Raw genomic sequence first — 21,605 nt, 5'->3', positions numbered from 1 at the left:
AAAGGCCTCCAAAATTTAATACATGGGTCTCCAAATTATTTAATATCAGAAAATCCTGTAATTTTTTTGCGAAATAATTTATTTATTTATTAATTTTCCAATATTCAACGCGAATGATTCGCTTAACGAGACTGCTGTTTTTATTAGTTTGAAAGGTACGAGTCACTTTTCTGCGACAGTAGTTTAATTTTTAGTTTTAATTTTTCGCGAGCGCTACTATATCCAAATTGTATCTTTAATTTTATCTTCACAAATAAATGGTTCTTAAACTTACTTTCCTTACTTTTTAGTGTACCTACGTACATTCATGTTCGTAAAGTTGTAAGTTCTAATGTAAGGAATGTAGATGCGAAGTACCGAAGGATGGAATGTAAATTGATAGACTGGAATCATTTGTTAGGTGTTTTCGGTACCAAAAAGGATCAACACACACTCTGTGTTTGGTAATGAGTAAATTCATAATTAATTATAATTAATCTTTTCGTCGTGTACCCATTTTACCCAAATATTGCAGCACTTGCTTAAAAAAAATAATCCACGTGGACGGATTTGAAAAAATTGTGGTGGGGGGGGGGGGCTACAAATGGTTGGCCTACCTCCCCAAAAATTCTGGCGCCGCTACTGATTCTAGTTTAAGGAAAATCTCAAAATTTGGGATAATCAGCCAATTCAACATTATCATCAATACAATAACTTCCCCTAGTGGGCATTTTAATAAGTAGGCTTGCCAATTTTCTTGCTCACGAGTCATTCTGCTTGTATGTAGTCTTCGCCAACCTCTATCTGACCTTGTTTTTCTGACCCATGCTCACGACTGCGGTTCCCTCGCTAATTTTCCAAACACGCGAGTTCTGTCCGCTTTTTCGTATCTTAAAAATAACGTACCTTTTGTGCTCTTCCCCAAAATTTACACCAAGTCATTTATCTCGTTTACAAGACTTTTGTTTACGTGTAATTGGCTCCCGCTCTTTCGATTAACGGCTTATGGAATACGACTAATTCCTCTTAGAAATTCGTGAGCGGCACCTATCAATATACTCATTTCACTTCATCGTGATAGGAGAGTGCCCATCGGGTCACGCAGTTACATCTTTTACTTCATTTCATGTTAATCGGTCTGCATCACCGATACTTCAGTTAATTAACGAATCTCCGTACTCCTTTTCATTAACTTCCCATGACTGGTACTGATCCTTTATTTTTTTCTCTGACCTTCGACCTATATGGCTAGTGAACCCCTGAACCGTTATTTATTAACGGCTCAAAATAAATTAGACTTTTATGGATATTAGCGTCGCACTTCAAGACTATACAAACGCCCATAGAAAGATTAAACACTAGCAACAAAACGTGCGCGGAGAACTCGGAGACGGCACCTAATTTTAACACATTTTGTTATATTATGTAAATTTTTTTACAATAGCCTTAATTGGTTTCCGATGTGCTTTAAGAAACGAAATATCTCTAAAAAAACCTATCGTGTAATTTATCCTACATTCCGAATTAATTACTCCGGACCAGAAGTAAATGTGCCGAAGTTATCAGACTGCTATACTCCCCATGTTGAAGGCGTTTTCCTTATGAAGTTACATTTTTACCTCGAAATTGAAATTTTGTGCGATCCTTGGCCGAAAAAATAAAACGCTTGCGTTTTTATGAAACCATTATTTCTACATAGAAATAGCTATACCAACAATTCACAAGTGCATTTTATCGCGGCAAAAGACGGGGATGGCCATTAACTTTTATTTTACTCGATTTTCTCATCATTTTCATAAGGAAAACTCCCTCCGATTCTGAGCGCTATTTCAATAACTTCGGTTCATTTACTTCTGCCCCGGACCAAAAAAAATAATGCGATCTACCAAAGATAAACTAAATTTAAATTTTCCCATTTAAAAGTAAAGCCATATTTCAGAGCTTTAAATTAATGATACAAATTTTCCCGAAACATTTATCGAAACGTTCCTTATCACAGACCTAAAATTGAGAAAATTGAGATTTCTGAGGTTGTAGGTAGGCTCGTAAGTTCGCAGTAAACATAAGTAAGTTATCGGTCAAATAACCAATGTCATAATAAAAGAAAAGGCAGTCTGGGTATTTTTACTGTTCCCTTTTATTACATCAATTACGTTGAAAATATTTAAAATCTAAAGGCTAAAGAAACGTAGCTAGAACTAAAATAATAAAATGTAGTTAAAACAACAATCTTGATCCTATTTCGTTAACCGGAAGTTCTTCGACCCGAAGAGACGGCTGCTTTTCGCAGATTGCAGTTCTGAAAATTAAATGGGCAAATTTTTATTTTATTGATTCAGTATCTCCACGAAATTCTTCCATTTACCCTTTCCATGGTGTCAAATACGCAGTCTCGGATCTTGTAGGCTTGAAGATCTTTCTGTATCAGTTATAATATAATCATTAGAAATGTGACGGGAGATACTTAAAGCAAGTGTCGGCTCAAATGTAGTTGCTTTCTCGCTCGACAGTTCTCGCCACCGTGCAAATTCAAACAAGTTGATTAGGCACATTGCCCAGCATAATTTAACTATATGGCGTGGCCCAAAAGCGTGCTTTTAGGTCATTGGGTAATCGTAATCACGTATCAGAAAGGACTATTTGTAATCACGTGCTCAGTCGACCTCGTTTGGATTGACCATTCGGCAAACACGTTATTATCGACTTGAAAATAAACGATAAAATGTTTTTGAAAGTCGATACTAGGTGGAAGCACCTTCCCAGCGATCTGAGCAACCATAGCCATCTTCGATACAGAGACCCAATTAAAAATAACGTAGGCAATGATAGAGCCGACACTTGCTTTAAATTGTAGATGAAGCTAGTGCAGTGGATTAGCAATCGGAAACACAGCGCTCCAGTAATGCTGTCGGCGCAAACGCAGTGACGTAAGCGGCTTCTTCGAACTCAAGCTTCCAAAGGGAAATTTAAAATTTTACTTTACAACGAAATTAACCACAGTTTTCAATGTTTGGTTAAACAGTATTAAAAACCGTGTTGCCATGCCATTATTAATCTAGAAGTGGATGTTGTTAGGATGGACTACGCTCTAAATAGATTTCTCACATACGATAAGTATGGATGTACGAACTATATTGCTTAATCAAATTTGTAAAATAAATTGTGTGCCCCCACCCCGAACTAAAATTCTTGTTACGCCACTGCTTTCATATCGCAACCATTTAAACTTACGTCTTTATTTTTGTTTTTAGGGTCGTTGGCGCAGGTTGTACGGATGGTTTCAAAGTCATTAGTTCCAGTACTTGCCGGCTAGAAATAATTATATTATATTTAATCCTATTTTATTCTTAATAATAAATATTGTAATTTACTTACATTAGCTTTAACGGCGCAGAAGAAAGCCTGTTATAGAGGTAATAAAAAAATAAATTATTAATTATTTTTTGATTAAATTGCCCCTACATATTTTGTTCGATTCAAAACTTGAAATTGACGTTTTAAATATTAAATGGCTTAATAAAGCCAAAAATAGCTGCAGTTGAGAATTTTCAGTTTAATCTGGTCATAAGATTCTAATAGATATTGCTTTTATATAAAATTATAATCACTAATATGTCCCTAGTTAATTATGTAAATTATCACCTTAACTAAATCTAAACATTTCCAAAAAGTAAAAAAATATATATATAAATATTGTTTTTGGGTTTAACTTCCTGGTTCAATATTTAGTTTCGTTGGGAACATTATCCGCCACAACCACCTGACATACCAATATTCAACGCGAATGATTCGCTTAACGAGACTGCTGTTTTTATTAGTTTGAAAGGTACGAGTCACTTTTCTGCGACAGTAGTTTAATTTTTAGTTTTAATTTTTCGCGAGCGCTACTATATCCAAATTGTATCTTTAATTTTATCTTCACAAATAAATGGTTCTTAAACCATGGAGAAAGAAGGGAAGGAGGTGTTTTGAAAAGGGAAACTCTCCCAGGCTCGTGATGTGAGCCTCCCACAAACGGGAGAATGGGGAGGGTTGAAAACGTGGGGAGCGCATCCTGGTAAAATCTCAACAGGCGGCCGATTTCGTCAGCTCGCGCCATCTAGTGCATCTAGCTGGAATTGTAAAACAAAAAATCGAGTGTAAACAAACATGGAGGATCGCGTAGTAGGATTTTATTAGGTATAATTTAATGAAAATATCTTTATAATGGGAAAATATTGTGTGTATAGAAGATGTAGGAATTACAAAACCGCTCATCAATCTCAAAGTCAGGAAATAAAATATTATCCTGTACCTAAACCAAAGAAAAACTTTGAAAAATGTATGTTATGGGTTAAAGCGATTAACAGAGTGGATATAAACACTCATTACGATGTTCTATCTTTCGTTGCATTGCTTTAGTATTTATCTTACGAATACCAATTTTGAAATAATTTTGATCATTTGGCTCCATCGTTGTTATTATTTTAAAACGCGCTTTGTTTAGAAACCGAGGAGTCCGAGGACCGCGTGGAAAAAGCGTTAACACGAAATTCAAAAAAAAATTCGTTAAATAATTCTTCGGTAGGTGAAGAGAGGGCGCGAACAAATGTTTTCAATATGCTCACGTGATTTATTTTTACCAGGCTTCCCTCTTTTTTTTATCCCCCTGCTCTCCCGCCTGTGGGAGTTATTTATTACGGGTAGGGAGCTAAAAGGACCGTACAAAACACCTCCTTCCCTTCTTTCTCCATGCTTAAACTTACTTTCCTTACTTTTTAGTGTACCTACGTACATTCATGTTCGTAAAGTTGTAAGTTCTAATGTAAGGAATGTAGATGCGAAGTACCGAAGGATGGAATGTAAATTGATAGACTGGAATCATTTGTTAGGTGTTTTCGGTACCAAAAAGGATCAACACACACTCTGTGTTTGGTAATGAGTAAATTCATAATTAATTCTAATTAATCTTTTCGTCGTGTACCCATTTTACCCAAATATTGCAGCACTTGCTTAAAAAAAATAATCCACGTGGACGGATTTGAAAAAATTGTGGTGGGGGGGGGGGGGGCTACAAATGGTTGGCCTACCTCCCCAAAAATTCTGGCGCCGCTACTGATTCTAGTTTAAGGAAAATCTCAAAATTTGGGATAATCAGCCAATTCAACATTATCATCAATACAATAACTTCCCCTAGTGGGCATTTTAATAAGTAGGCTTGCCAATTTTCTTGCTCACGAGTCATTCTGCTTGTATGTAGTCTTCGCCAACCTCTATCTGACCTTGTTTTTCTGACCCATGCTCACGACTGCGGTTCCCTCGCTAATTTTCCAAACACGCGAGTTCTGTCCGCTTTTTCGTATCTTAAAAATAACGTACCTTTTGTGCTCTTCCCCAAAATTTACACCAAGTCATTTATCTCGTTTACAAGACTTTTGTTTACGTGTAATTGGCTCCCGCTCTTTCGATTAACGGCTTATGGAATACGACTAATTCCTCTTAGAAATTCGTGAGCGGCACCTATCAATATACTCATTTCACTTCATCGTGATAGGAGAGTGCCCATCGGGTCACGCAGTTACATCTTTTACTTCATTTCATGTTAATCGGTCTGCATCACCGATACTTCAGTTAATTAACGAATCTCCGTACTCCTTTTCATTAACTTCCCATGACTGGTACTGATCCTTTATTTTTTTCTCTGACCTTCGACCTATATGGCTAGTGAACCCCTGAACCGTTATTTATTAACGGCTCAAAATAAATTAGACTTTTATGGATATTAGCGTCGCACTTCAAGACTATACAAACGCCCATAGAAAGATTAAACACTAGCAACAAAACGTGCGCGGAGAACTCGGAGACGGCACCTAATTTTAACACATTTTGTTATATTATGTAAATTTTTTTACAATAGCCTTAATTGGTTTCCGATGTGCTTTAAGAAACGAAATATCTCTAAAAAAACCTATCGTGTAATTTATCCTACATTCCGAATTAATTACTCCGGACCAGAAGTAAATGTGCCGAAGTTATCAGACTGCTATACTCCCCATGTTGAAGGCGTTTTCCTTATGAAGTTACATTTTTACCTCGAAATTGAAATTTTGTGCGATCCTTGGCCGAAAAAATAAAACGCTTGCGTTTTTATGAAACCATTATTTCTACATAGAAATAGCTATACCAACAATTCACAAGTGCATTTTATCGCGGCAAAAGACGGGGATGGCCATTAACTTTTATTTTACTCGATTTTCTCATCATTTTCATAAGGAAAACTCCCTCCGATTCTGAGCGCTATTTCAATAACTTCGGTTCATTTACTTCTGCCCCGGACCAAAAAAAATAATGCGATCTACCAAAGATAAACTAAATTTAAATTTTCCCATTTAAAAGTAAAGCCATATTTCAGAGCTTTAAATTAATGATACAAATTTTCCCGAAACATTTATCGAAACGTTCCTTATCACAGACCTAAAATTGAGAAAATTGAGATTTCTGAGGTTGTAGGTAGGCTCGTAAGTTCGCAGTAAACATAAGTAAGTTATCGGTCAAATAACCAATGTCATAATAAAAGAAAAGGCAGTCTGGGTATTTTTACTGTTCCCTTTTATTACATCAATTACGTTGAAAATATTTAAAATCTAAAGGCTAAAGAAACGTAGCTAGAACTAAAATAATAAAATGTAGTTAAAACAACAATCTTGATCCTATTTCGTTAACCGGAAGTTCTTCGACCCGAAGAGACGGCTGCTTTTCGCAGATTGCAGTTCTGAAAATTAAATGGGCAAATTTTTATTTTATTGATTCAGTATCTCCACGAAATTCTTCCATTTACCCTTTCCATGGTGTCAAATACGCAGTCTCGGATCTTGTAGGCTTGAAGATCTTTCTGTATCAGTTATAATATAATCATTAGAAATGTGACGGGAGATACTTAAAGCAAGTGTCGGCTCAAATGTAGTTGCTTTCTCGCTCGACAGTTCTCGCCACCGTGCAAATTCAAACAAGTTGATTAGGCACATTGCCCAGCATAATTTAACTATATGGCGTGGCCCAAAAGCGTGCTTTTAGGTCATTGGGTAATCGTAATCACGTATCAGAAAGGACTATTTGTAATCACGTGCTCAGTCGACCTCGTTTGGATTGACCATTCGGCAAACACGTTATTATCGACTTGAAAATAAACGATAAAATGTTTTTGAAAGTCGATACTAGGTGGAAGCACCTTCCCAGCGATCTGAGCAACCATAGCCATCTTCGATACAGAGACCCAATTAAAAATAACGTAGGCAATGATAGAGCCGACACTTGCTTTAAATTGTAGATGAAGCTAGTGCAGTGGATTAGCAATCGGAAACACAGCGCTCCAGTAATGCTGTCGGCGCAAACGCAGTGACGTAAGCGGCTTCTTCGAACTCAAGCTTCCAAAGGGAAATTTAAAATTTTACTTTACAACGAAATTAACCACAGTTTTCAATGTTTGGTTAAACAGTATTAAAAACCGTGTTGCCATGCCATTATTAATCTAGAAGTGGATGTTGTTAGGATGGACTACGCTCTAAATAGATTTCTCACATACGATAAGTATGGATGTACGAACTATATTGCTTAATCAAATTTGTAAAATAAATTGTGTGCCCCCACCCCGAACTAAAATTCTTGTTACGCCACTGCTTTCATATCGCAACCATTTAAACTTACGTCTTTATTTTTGTTTTTAGGGTCGTTGGCGCAGGTTGTACGGATGGTTTCAAAGTCATTAGTTCCAGTACTTGCCGGCTAGAAATAATTATATTATATTTAATCCTATTTTATTCTTAATAATAAATATTGTAATTTACTTACATTAGCTTTAACGGCGCAGAAGAAAGCCTGTTATAGAGGTAATAAAAAAATAAATTATTAATTATTTTTTGATTAAATTGCCCCTACATATTTTGTTCGATTCAAAACTTGAAATTGACGTTTTAAATATTAAATGGCTTAATAAAGCCAAAAATAGCTGCAGTTGAGAATTTTCAGTTTAATCTGGTCATAAGATTCTAATAGATATTGCTTTTATATAAAATTATAATCACTAATATGTCCCTAGTTAATTATGTAAATTATCACCTTAACTAAATCTAAACATTTCCAAAAAGTAAAAAAATATATATATAAATATTGTTTTTGGGTTTAACTTCCTGGTTCAATATTTAGTTTCGTTGGGAACATTATCCGCCACAACCACCTGACATACCATAACTCTGATACTGATATTTTACTTAGTATAGAGCTATTCACAGTCAAAGTTTAATACATCCCCGCATTTGACCAATGTACCGATGAAATGAAACTTTGCATTTGAAAGGCGAATGCATTTTTGGGCCAAACTAACAGGATTCCATATCCAACAATATTATATATACCCTAAATGGTATATAAAAACATTTCGAAGACTTATCATAAGCGGGGGGAAATGTTTAACACCGTGCGCTCCTACTAAAGTCGATAACTTTATATCAACATTTTCTATTGTGTTCAAAAATTACGTAACGCAATAAGAGGTATAGGGTGGGGGAACGAGGTTTGCTTAATGGTTTAGCTGATAGTTGCAAATTAATACTTCTCTTTCTCATTTATAAGAAAAGTGCGATCAGTTTAATAGAGGTAAAACAGTAAATCGGAAGGCATATTTTTGAATTAAATTAAATAATTTTTAGGGGTCAGAGTATTTATGACTTAAAAAAGGGGTGATGGTCTTTCCAAATGTCACTCATTGTTACGAAATTTTGGGACAGCCTCTTTATGCATTTATTCATTTATCAAAAGCCTGATCATTTTCTGTTACTTTACATTTTCAATGATGACTTAATCGATTGTACATTATTACCGAAATAGTTAACGGACAGCGATACTTACAGTTCTGAAGTGTCCGAATTGGCGACATCCCTTTTCTTGTTTCTTGCAACAATCTTCAACTTTGGTGTTAAGCTGCATATATTAATATTATAACGATTTTTGGTGGTGTTGTAACATTTTTTACTATAATTAACTTTGCGTACAAATTATATTTCAAAGTTATCACGATAAAATCGTTTCACTGAAAGCTTACAATAATTTCTAGTTTTTCCAATTGGCGTTCGACTTCCTGATGATATCCATTTTGTGGGGTAGCTTAGAACTTGTTAAACATATAATCAGGGGCGGATTAACCCTTTCGGCGCCTTTAGGCACAGAAACATTTCGCGCTCCTTGGTATTGGTCAGCTAAGGAGGGGCATATTGGTTTTTAAAAAATAAATAAATATATTTTAGTTTCCCCAAATCTTTTCGACTTTATTCTGAGTAGGGGCAAGACAAGTGCATAGACCGTGGGGCTTTATCAGAGTTTTGGCGCCCCTAGAAAAATGGCGCCCTAGTCACGTACCTACTTTGCCTTATGGTTAATACGCCCATGCATATAATGGATTGCAAAGTGAACATCACAATTATTGTTGGTATGTAACCAGAAGTTTATAATATAGACTTTACGTGAGAAGTTGCAAATAATAATCAACTAGGCTAAAACCCCACGAATTTAACGACATTTTATTAAATAGGCCGGGTTAGTTGCAAACGAGGGTGACGGTGGCAAGCCCTTCGTGTCACTTGAGCCAACATCTTCCTGCACCATTTATAACAGTTAACCTCTATTCCTTTAACCAGTGAGGAGATAACTTACAATTTCTACGCAGGGGTTGTTCCGAGTTTTCACGCAAAGCTATAAGCTGGAATCAAAACAGGTTCCTGTTGCTGCCACGCGAAAGTGCTAACTACCCCGTCACCCGGCGAACTGGCTTCATTTACGCAATCGATATTTCTGTCCTTGGTTATATAATTTAATTTCAGGAACTGGCAACGCTGCTACTAAACCTTATGTGGATATTTGTTATTGGGATTCTAAGCGTATAGAAGCTTGTAATCGAGATAATCGTGATAAATTTGAAAACACGACTTTAGAATTGAGAAACAAAAAAAGCTTACGGCGGTTGGAATCTTCGACCTCATGCAGCCGATTTTGCGAACCACAGCCGGCGCTTCAGTGGCCTCTTGAGATTCTAAAAGTAAAACGAAAGACGTTAGTGTAATCGTGATTTAGTATTTTATTCCCAATTAACCAACTTCATCTTACGCAACAATGGTGTTAGACCGTGTTATCGCGGTTTCGTAACACCATGCTATTTTGATCGTATGGGACTTATGAATAATGAAATTTTTTACCAAGTTTTACCAGCTTCTGAAAACACATATATTTATAAAGGCTGTTTGATCTCTGTCAAATTCATTTATATCAAATCTTTCAATTCTTTAGCTCGTCATCATACGTTATTTAACTTTGCGTAAAATATAAATTAAATTATCGTACCATCTATACTATATTCCTGTCTTCTGTCTGTCTGTTTCTCTATAGGGGTCCGAGCCGTTCAACCTAGGACCTCCAAATTTCTCACAACTATTCTTACGGCTCAAAGGCAGAGAGTCGCGCTATTTTTATCGATTTTCAATTAAGTTAAGTAATTAAATCATGTATTTTTGCCCCTGGAAAGGTGCCGTGAATCCTGCAACCTACATACACCTATACGACCAATATTTTTCTGCCTCAGTCAATTTCGTGGCTGCGTCATCGTCACTTGGAGAATGGAGACGGGGGGGGGGGGGGGGGGGGGGGAGGAGGGGATAGGGCTCGGTGTCGGTAAACTTTTAACCCTAACTAAGACACAAACGAATTTTTTCGAAAAATAATTCTTTGAATAAAAATGTTGTTAATATTTTTCGATCAATTTTATTCGTGTAATTTGATTAATACGTATATTTTTTTAAATAAAGTTATCTTTGATGTAATTATTAGCAAATATGTTCAATAGTTTTTTTCTTAGTTCAACTATTATCCAATAATCTAAAATTCACCTAAGGTTTTTTTCAACCAAAAAATTAAATTATTCTATCACTTTTTGGCCAAAACTTTATTTGATTATCTTCCGTGAGTTTTTCTTTATTTATAGTTGGTAATATTTAAAAAATTCATATTTATCAATTACCGGAAAAAAACCTTTAGACTTTTGGTTTCTTATCGTACTAAAAAAAACGATTTTTAAAACTTATGCGCAAGGTAGTTGAAATAAATATTTCACGTTTAATTGTTGCGATTAACCATGGCTGAAACGTATGGGGCGCCAAACCGGAAAAAACTAAATAACATTTCTAGAAATATTTTAACACTTCTAGGAATATTTTAACACTTCTAGGAATATTTTAACACTTCTAGGAATATTTTAACACTTCTAGTATAGGAATATTTTAACACTTCTAGTATAGGAATATTTTCAAACTCTAGGAATATTTTCAAACTCTAGGAATATGTTCAAACTCTAGGAATATTTTCAACCTCTAGGAATATTTTCAACCTCTAGGAATATTTTCAAACTCTATCAATTTTAAGAATCCTATATATTTTAATAGACTTTCTATAGATATCTTAAAGCGTTTCCTAGTTATTTTAAGAGAGACGTTTCCTACATATTTTACGGACATAGAATATTTTTCGGCAAAATGCGGGACAGAAAGCAGCGCTTGTAGTTTCCAATCGGAGAGTTGAGTGTGAACACTGTAAAGGCGAACTATGATGGTACTTTTACCGTTGATGGGATGGTTATTGTACCGTTAATGGGGTGGTTCTTGTACCATTGATGGGATGGTTCTTGTACCGTTGATGGGATGGTTCTTGTACCATTGATGGGATGGTACTTGTACCATTGATGGGATGGTTCCTGTACCGTTGATGGGATGGTTCTTGTACCGTTAATGGGGTGGTTCTTGTACCATTGATGGAATGGTACTTGTACCATTGATGGGATGGTTCTTGTACCGTTGATGGGATGGTTCTTGTACCGTTAATGGGGTGGTTCTTGTACCATTGATGGGATTGTACTTGTACCGTTAATGGGGTGGTTCTTGTACCATTGATGGGATGGTACTTGTACCATTGATGGGATGGTTCTTGTACCGTTGATGGGATGGTTATTGTACCGTTAATGGGGTGGTTCTTGTACCATTGATGGGATGGTTCTTGTACCGTTGATGGGATGGTTCTTGTACCGTTAATGGGGTAGTTCTTGTACCATTGATGGGATGGTTCTTGTACCGTTAATGGGGTGGTTCTTGTACCATTGATGGGATGGTTCTTGTACCGTTGATGGGATGGTTCTTGTACCGTTAATGGGGTGGTTCTTGTACCATTGATGGGATGGTTCTTGTACCGTTGATGGGATGGTTCTTGTACCATTGATGGGATGGTTCTTGTACCGTTAATGGGGTGGTTCTTGTACCATTGATGGGATGGTACTTGTACCATTGATGGGATTGTTCTTGTACCATTGATGGGATGGTACTTGTACCATTGATGGGATGGTTCTTGTACCATTGATGGGATGGTTCTTGTACCGTTGATGGGATGGTTCTTGTACCATTGATGGGATAGCATTTGTACCATTGATGGGATGGTTCTTGTACCGTTGATGGGATGGTACTTGTACCATTGATGGGATGGTACTTGTACCATTGATGGGATGGTACTTGTACCATTGATGGGATGGTACTTGTACCATTGCAGGGATGGTTCTTGTACCGTTGATGGAGAGGTATTTGTACCGTTGATAATAAGCCTCCACTGAAAGATCTAGTGTCCGAATCTGCATCCTTCAATAAGCGATCTGATTTACGGGTATCCTCTGGAAAACCTGGTCTCCTAATTCCTAATTGAACTCGGATGCTTGAGCTCTACGTGTTCTCGCCTCAAGAAAATTTATGGTCAACGGTACAAGTACCACTCCATCAACGGTACAAGTACCATCCCATCATAGCTAGCCTTTACAGTGTTCACACTCAACTCTCCGATTGGAAACTACAAGCGCTGCTTTCTCTCCCGCGTTTTGCCGAAAAATATATTATGTCCGTAAAATATGTAGGAAACGTCTCTCTTAAAATAACTAGGAAACGCTTTAAAATTTATAGGATTTTAAAAATTGATAGGTAATTTTAAAATATTCCTAGAGTTTGAAAATATTTCTAGAGTTTGAAAATATTCCTAGATGTTTGAAAATATTCCTAGAATTGTTAAAATATTCCTAGAAATGTTATATAGTTTTTCCGGTTTGGCGCCCCATATATAAGCCAATAAATAATATAACAATAATTACCAGCGGCAACTTTTAGGAGTGTATACAGTAGCGTAACTAGGAACTCCGGGGCCCCCCTTGAAAAACGACTCGGGGCCCTTTTAAAAAGCATCAATTTCAATCATAAACGTTTGGGGGCCCCCTAGTTCTCGGGGGCCCCCCCGCGCCGCGAGGTCTGCGGGGGCGCTATTTACGCCACTGAGTGTATATCGTATAGCTTTGCTGTGTGCAACCGACACCTGTTTTCTTTGAAGGACTACGAAGAACTCCTTTCTACGTGTAACTTATTTGTCTACGACAACGTCTGCTACTGTTGACATTATCTATACGCACACTATGGAAGTTAAGCTTGGGAGAAAATGAGTAAACTTGTAAGACTATAACTCCTATATTTATTCACCCTACACGTTTACTAGTCCTTACTTATGTTGTCTATTAAGGAAGTAAAATTTCCATAGCTTACTAAAAGGATATTATTTCAGAAGTGGAGAAAGAAACGTAATTAGCCTTTTCAGTGTACATAGAGCCACATAGTGGCAAATGCGAGAAGCTCATGAAATGCTGGATTTTCGTCTGCTAAGCAGACGATTTTTCCATAAAGCGTCTGCTTAGCAGACGAAAATCCAGCAGTTTATGAGCTTCTTGCATTTGCCACTACGTGGCTCTATGTAAACTGAAAAGGCTGATTATTGAAAGTGCGATACTTGTACCCGGGTGCTTGTAAGGACTGGTCACTCAATCGCGTTGTGGGGGCATTGAGGACCAAAAATGCCCATCTCACTGAAACGTCGCCCCGTATTTTAGTAAACTGCGCAAACGACACAGGTTATATTGCGCTCTGGCCAGATGTCTGTAGACTTCCGCGGCCCAGATTAGAAAGGGAATTTTATGACCAACTTTATCCATTTTGTTAAAATAAAATGTATTTCACCGTTTCATTAGTCAGCATTGACACTTCAATTTATTTCGTGATTTATCTATCCATCCTTTTCGGAATTAAGTGTAAGATACTATTATCCATGGGTAGACTAATACGAGTTTTCCATTAGTGTTTTATTGCATTTTAGTCGGGGTACATCACAACTGGAACAACAAATATGATTGATTAACGAAGAAATATGGTCTATATTTCCAGAAAAAAACAATTTGCTTTTTTTCGGTAAATATTTAATTCGTAAATATTTCGAAGAGTTATAATTTGATCTTATTTCTCTTAAAAAAAACAAGTGTGTACAAATTTATTTAAATAAAAGTTCATATCGGCTTCATGATAAAAAAATACATTCGGGGAAAGTAAGGCGGCGGTGAATTTATTGCGATCAAGATAATGTTTTTTTTTTCAAACTATATAATTAGTTGATAAACAAACTCGAGATTTTACCGTTAAATTATCTGGAAGTTTTCCGATTAATCATGGTTAACTGAATTTACCGGTTGAAACGATCAGAAACATCCGAGCCCTAGGAGGGGAATAGAGTTTTGTTTATGACTCGGTCTTCACGGGGTTTAAGTTCTAGCTGGAGCCCGGCCGAAACAGTCTTCACGGGATTTTAGTTCTAGCTGGGGCCCGGCCGAAACAGTCGTCACGGGATTTTAGTTCTAGCTGGGGCCCGGCCGAAACAGTCTTCACGGGATTTTAATTCTAGCTGGGGCCCGGCCGAAACAGTCTTCACGGGATTTTAGTTCTAGCTGAGGCCCGGCCGAAGGACGGGCTACCCAGCTAGTAATAACATATTTCAAACAGCATAATACTGCTTAAAAGTGTTTAAAAGAAAATGTAAGTTTTTATAATTTGTTGGTTAAAAATGTTTTTTTTTAATTCGTTGTAAACATTTTAATATTTCCCAGTTCAAAATAAGCAGCAAAAGATATACTCAAAAGTCCAAAAATTTATTTTAAAGTCTGAAGAGTTTCAATATAGAAAACAGATAAAGTGTATGTTTAATACTTCTAACATTTTCTGTGCTGGTTAGGGGTTTGTTGGTTTTTTCCTAAAGAATGCGTTGGAGGCTATATTCCCTTTAATCAAATGATTTATAATAATTTAAAAACCAGGAACGGTTTCTTTCCTATTTTTTTGACGGAAACAATCAAATTGAAAACGCGGGAAATTGTGATTTCCTTTTGATAATTTAATTTTCATTTTCCTGGAACAATTAAAAATCTGGCAGGAAATGTGTTTAATTCGATAAAATAATATAAATGTCGGCGCTCTTTTGACCCTGCACAAAAGGTTCACGATTTATAACATCCTGGCAGGAACCATATCTTCTGTTGATAATTTTATATCGGTACAATGGCTGCCAGTTAAAATAAAAATTATACGAGAAAAAGCCCTTTATTGGCACAATCCGATCGGTTTCCGATACTGACATAGCGATTTATGATAAATCGGCTAAAAACAAAATTACCGATTTCTATCGATTATTCGAAATAAATTACCGATACCGATTTTTTAACTGAGTATATTAAAGCTTTTTTTCCTTAATGAGAGGGTTTAATGGCACTTTGTGGTAATAAACAATTTGAACTTGGTCATTGCAAACCTCGGATTCCTAGCTGAAAGTTATTACTTTTAGTATTGAATTAATAATAATAACCAGCTAGGCTAATACCCAAGGCAACACCTTAGGCCTAAGTCATCGAGCGACTTTTAAAGCCATTAGCACAGGTGGCCGGGTTACAATGCGTAGGAGGGTGGTGACACTATTAAAATTTGATTTAAATTTGTCCATGGAAAGATTTAAATAATTATTTTCTAAAATGAAGAGACACGCATGGATTTATCGATTTTAATTAGGTTGTAAAGGGACCTTATAACTGATCTTTCGGCCCGTAGGCCTTCGTCAGTATTAGTAGACTGAAAAGTCGGTGTTGGTATTTAAATCAATACAATATCATTGCAGTTTCACTACCTACCGAGGAATATTAGACAGCTTAAGTAAGCACGGGGAAACGTGTAGACAGAACTCGTAGAAGGTGCAGTCTGTATATCTACACTCTAAAAGCTCCCATTACACGTTTTCGTGCACTGGCTAAAGCAAAATGAACATCACATTTAATGTTGTTGTGTAACCAGAAGTCAATAATAATTCTGACAGGAGAAGTAGCTATCTTTACAAATGAAATAGGGACCTTTTCTGTTTCGATAAAAGTCGTCCAGTAAGGTGTCCTAATAATCAAGATGTTATCATTTTTAACCTTTATACAGCCAAAGCTACGGATTTTATTTTAATAAAATTTAATCACGATTTAATCATACAAAGTTAAAATACAAAATTAAACATAAAACTTCCACGACCTAATATATTTCGTCCATAGTAATAGTTTTAGTATGTAAGAAATCTAATTTTTTTAAATCAGCTCCGAATTGGCGAAGGTATGTTTCAAGTCAATAACGTTAGCGCTAAAAGAAGATAGATATTTATCCCAAAGAGTTATACCAAATAAATCTGTTGCAACTTATAACTTTAAACCTTTTTCAGTTGTGTTATAACCAATATACAAAATGAAATTGAAAATATTGTTAAAAGCTAAATTATTGAATTTAATAATATTAATTAGCTAGGCTTATACCGTTGAAGGCATATAGCGACTTTTATTACCCTTTAGTTCAGTACCCGGGTTACAATGCGTAGGAGGGTGGTGGCTCCCAACACTCACTTTTACCGTTAACCTAAACAAGTTTTTATGGAAAGGGGAACCCGAAGATCTCGGGAGAAAACCTCAACGCAGAAGGAGTTTTTCCGAGTTTTCACTCCGTGCCACAAGCTGGGATCGAACCCGGTTCTTCTTGCTGCAAGGCGAAACCCCTACCTAACTAATTCGTTTTATCTTGAGATCTTAAAAATCATGTACAATAGACATGTTATGCACTCCTTTGAAACGTGTAGGGAAACTTGTATGAGCGTGGATGATCAAGTGGCTTTATTGTGCGCAGTGCGTTTGTTCTGCACGTTTTCGATTGGAGGCTTAACTTGGCTATTGCAAATATGCCGGATATTTCCATCGTGGAACTTTTAATGGTTTCCCATAACGATGATTTTCATCCACTATAATTATACGGGTATGTTTTAATTTCTTTTTATTTCAGAAAATGGCTTAATTACGTGACATTATCTTTGTGGGTTCTGTACTTACGCCTCCTAATTATTTTCAGATATTTCTTTCGGGTATTCTACACAACCATAAGACTATCAAGGCCCCTCTAAGTTTGAAACTAATGGGATATTAACGTTAAGCTAAACTGGCTACGTTAACCTCCCTGGTGGTGAATAACCGAAACTTATGAACAATTACCCTAACTAATGCTACCGGAAACTGTTTCGTAGATAGCCGGAGGTAGAATAGGTGGTAGGGGTGAGGGTGATTGGAATTACTTGCTGTTTTTCTCGGCCAGTTAGCGTAGAACGTAATTTCTCCCGCGCCTGTCTAGTGCGGAATACATGTACCGCTAATGCCCAATTCAAACTTAGGGGGAATTTGATTGGCTAATGACAGGAAAGTTCTCAGAATGTAATTAGGTAAAGCATCTATTTGGACAGTGAATGGTGTTCCTAACACTTTGAAAGATAATAATGTCTCGTTACGTCATCTCTTCATATTTTCGAAGGCCAGCGTAGCGATAGACTTCAGGTGCTAATTAAATCGAATTTAGGTAATTTTCCCAACGGCATTAAAAAGACCTTCCTATATAAATATTTATACAATCATCTTTATAATATAAAATTCCTGATGCCAATGGTTTCATAGAAAGTCTATATCAAAATGTTGATGAGGACTCATTTAAAAGACCTGAAATCAATGACGGAAATAAGTTTATATGGTGGCTCAAATTTAGAATTGGAGACAAACGAATGAGTCACAAAACTAAAACAATCGATGCTTACCGTTTGACGCTCACGTGCCTACCTTAACTAGAAAAATAAATAATTGTAAGTCCACCCTTCTTTAAGAAATTTAATCATTTATTTGGTTTTTTTTGTAAACGTGAAGCCACGTTATTGATATGAATTCTGTAACTTTATTACTAGTTATAAAATAACGCACCCTCATTAAACGCCTTCTGTTGACATCTACCACTACGTAGACAAATCAATAATAAAATTCTTACCAGTGACTTTATAACAAACTTTCTAGATAAACTAGGACTCACGAATGACGAAATATATATTTCGACTATAATAAGCAAAATGGCTCAAAATAGTTTATCATCAATAGGGACCACAGAATTACGGTGCAGCTCACTACAGAGGTTGATTTTATAACTCAATGCGGGCCATATAAAATAAACCAGCGGATACAAATGCCCATCACTGTCTTAAATTAAGTGTTTTCTAAAATTAAATTACTTTTAAAATCAGTTTAAAATATTTAGTTGAAAATTTGAAATTACTATAAATCTACTACTTGTAAATGCTCGAAAGTGTGAGATTTAATAGAGCTGCTTTGGCTTGATCTTTATTAAAACCCCTTGACCTTGTTAAATATTCGTCACGGGCGGGCCCCCTACCTTTTGGCCATCTCCGAGCCCCTAGGCTTAAAAATGGTGTTGGCTCAACGTGAAGTAGCTCTTTCTTCTAGAGATGTCGAAATCAAAACCAGGAATTTAAGCTACATTTGGACCCAATAGGCGGGACAAGAAAGTATCGCTCGCATTGATTGGATCGTTTGTAAATTTCACAATAACATGTACTTAAATTATAGTTATTTTTGCAATATATTTTATATGGGATATATAGATTAAGTTACAATCCACTAAGTCGAGTATAAGTTGTCTAATTAAAATTATCTACAATGGTTCTCTGATGACGTTATTGTTTCTTTATTTATAATTCTAGCTTCCTTTGTCATTAATAGATGGCACCACGCTCCCTAGTAATGTATTTTTTTTTCCGATGAATCGGATAGATACAATGCCATCTCTTATAACAAAGGCGTTATCGTGCAGGTGGCAATTAATATGTATAGAGCCGAAAGTTGCTTAAGCCTAATCAGCCTATTGAATACTCCGCTACTGGCTCTGGTTCACAAAATCGTTTATCAAGCTTGCTAATACAATGCCACGAAATAAAATATTGACAGCACCGCTCGGAGCCACGTCGCCATCGTTCGCTATTTCAATTCTCAGAAATTAATTTGGAAATTGGTGTACACAAAAATTAAATAAATAATAATAATAATAAGTTAGTGAAAAACACCCCATCTGAAACAGTGGCCAAGAAAAGAGCGAGATTTGCGAGTTAGCCCCTCGGGGCGTATCTTTGACTGTTTATACGTTATTAAAAACAAATTTCTCGCTACGCTGCTGGTCAGTTAATTTTCGTGTAGACTTAAATATTATTAATTTATCTAAAGGACAGAAAAATTTTACTAAAATAAATTAATCAAAATAATGTAAATTGTTGAAGAATTAAAAAAAAATCATATTTCTGGGATTTTGGTTTATGTTTATGGTTTTTGAATTCGAGGGGCTAACCACTCTTAGAATGTCTGTACACCGATTACGGCGGATTACGCTTAGATTAGCACTGCCAAAGGCAGGGTTTTCAAAGATTACGCATTAGTGCAGTCAAAGGTAGAGGTCGGCGGAACAAATAAATTAACCGCAAAAATTTCAATCAATCATTAAAATTAGTATTATTTGTTTTATACGAATAAATTATACGATTAAACAACGATTTAACATGCAAAATTGATCATTTTTTTCGAATATTTCTGAATAATTCTCGGTTATGGATAAGTATAAACAATCGTATAATTTCTTATTCAAACGCTGACCTCTAGTCAAAGGTACGGCCCTGTACACCGATTACGCGGAGTGATCAGCCCCTCGTTTGAATTGAATTTAATTATTATTAGTTATTTCAGTTCGCTTTACCGCATTATTTATTTTTGCACTTTCCCACATTTATATTGAAGGTTATTTAAATCTATGTTTTCTTTATATGAAACCATTTTATTTAAATCAGAATTTATATCAATATGATTTAAAACTGACCACCCCCTGCTTTGATTCCTAAATAAGGGAACAGGCTTATTTTAAATTATTTCCTCGAAAAGTTATAATATTGTAAATTTAAAATTTTTGAAACCTCGGTTTAATAATCATTGTAATTTAAAATTACATAATTTGTGTTTGTCTCTATATTTTAGTAACGTTCACGCTTTTGTTGATCAACTTTATCTTAGTGCATAGCATGAACAATGGCTGGTCAACGAAATTATTGAATTTAAAAAATATTGAGTATTTAAAAAAAACTAGTTTCTAGAAAAATATTAAGTGTTATTAATTTTTTCGGAAAGTTTTGAATAAAGAACGTACATATTTAAAACCACACAAAAATAATTTTTATAGTAAAGGATATTTAGAATAATAGTGCTATTTAATAACAAATTGATAATTACCAATGCCAACAAACAGGGTTGCGCAGGCTAAAACAGCGAAAACAACGACGGAATAGTTTCGAACCATCTTGAACTTACAGTTTTACAAAACGTTATTGAAAATATAGAGTTCCGTTGATTGTGACTCTTCGAAGCGCGAATTTTTGCGCAATTACTCCCGTAGCTTTCCTCGACCGGGTTTTATTCGGGAGCTCCGGGCGTTCGTCGACCAATCGTTCGCCCGATTGTTTATATATATTACGTATTATTATGATTACCTCTGTACGATCCGCGCCCGCAGGATATCACGTGAAACCAGTTCTAATGTCTCACCGCAACCCGAGGCCGGTTTTCGTTTCGCGGAACTGGTTGCAAATTGGCCCTCCGAACCTCGCGCAACCCTTTCACTATCTCTCCCTCTGATTGCATTCTCTTCCTCTTATTTAATATAATGGTTTTTACAAATCTGTGAACAAGAAGTCACGCGCCAAATGCTAAAAATTATCGGCACAAACCATTATCACGATTTTTTCGATTAGTATATCAAACTATCGATAACTGATTAATGGATTAGCGTCTACGTTATACCGATATTTACTCGATTACAAAATTATCGACTTCCGATTAATTTATTCGAGCTTAAATATTCGATTAATACCCATTGAATAACCAGTGAGCCCTATTAATTAATTAGTATTTTCTACCTTATTTCGATTAATTAAAAAATATCGATACCCGATTAATTGGTTCGTGTTTAAATTATCGATTAATACTTTAATCTCGGAATTGTTAACAACCAGTTAAAAATCTTTATTGGAATTGATTTCGGATGCTGATTAGAAAAATAGTGTAAGCCAATTCGAGAAAGTTTCAGTTAGTAGTAAATTTAAACTTTACGTATAAATTTACGTCTCCAGAAAATAATTAACTCATATAATAACCATTTATTACTTAATTATAGGTATAATAAAATTTTTGAATTATTTCTTAAAAAATCACGTCAAAATCAAGTACACGCCAAATATACAGGGTGTTTTCTTTTTTGAAAAAGTGATTTTTTTTG

The 21,605-nt window shown here is 35.8% G+C and overlaps 1 protein-coding gene and 1 long non-coding RNA gene across 2 annotated transcripts; both read right to left on the bottom strand.

Moving 5' to 3' along the window:
* Positions 1–2,097: 2,097 nt before the first annotated feature.
* LOC149968707 (uncharacterized) lies at positions 2,098–3,395 on the bottom strand. Its single transcript, XR_016480626.1, has 4 exons — positions 3,355–3,395; positions 3,211–3,288; positions 2,345–2,398; positions 2,098–2,278 (listed from the first exon to the last, which is right to left on the bottom strand). It is a non-coding gene; the product is annotated as an uncharacterized LOC149968707 (long non-coding RNA).
* A 3,154-nt stretch (positions 3,396–6,549) lies between these two features.
* On the bottom strand, positions 6,550–20,771 carry LOC149968706 (uncharacterized). The gene is made up of 7 exons (XM_090173292.1): positions 20,564–20,771; positions 9,966–10,039; positions 8,863–8,934; positions 7,807–7,833; positions 7,663–7,740; positions 6,797–6,850; positions 6,550–6,730 (listed from the first exon to the last, which is right to left on the bottom strand). The coding sequence occupies exons 1-7, from the start codon at positions 20,628–20,630 to the stop codon at positions 6,677–6,679; spliced, it is 426 nt and encodes a 141-aa protein (XP_090029418.1). The 5' UTR covers positions 20,631–20,771; the 3' UTR covers positions 6,550–6,676.
* Between the last annotated feature and the right edge of the window lie 834 nt (positions 20,772–21,605).

The sequence above is a fragment of the Leiobunum rupestre genome, chromosome 1 (genome assembly GCF_980474605.1).
Source record: "Leiobunum rupestre chromosome 1, qqLeiRupe1.1.hap1, whole genome shotgun sequence".
NCBI classification, from domain to species: Eukaryota; Metazoa; Arthropoda; class Arachnida; order Opiliones; family Sclerosomatidae; genus Leiobunum; species Leiobunum rupestre.
Note: the sequence above shows the minus strand (reverse complement) of the source record. Positions and strands in the feature narration are given on the sequence as shown.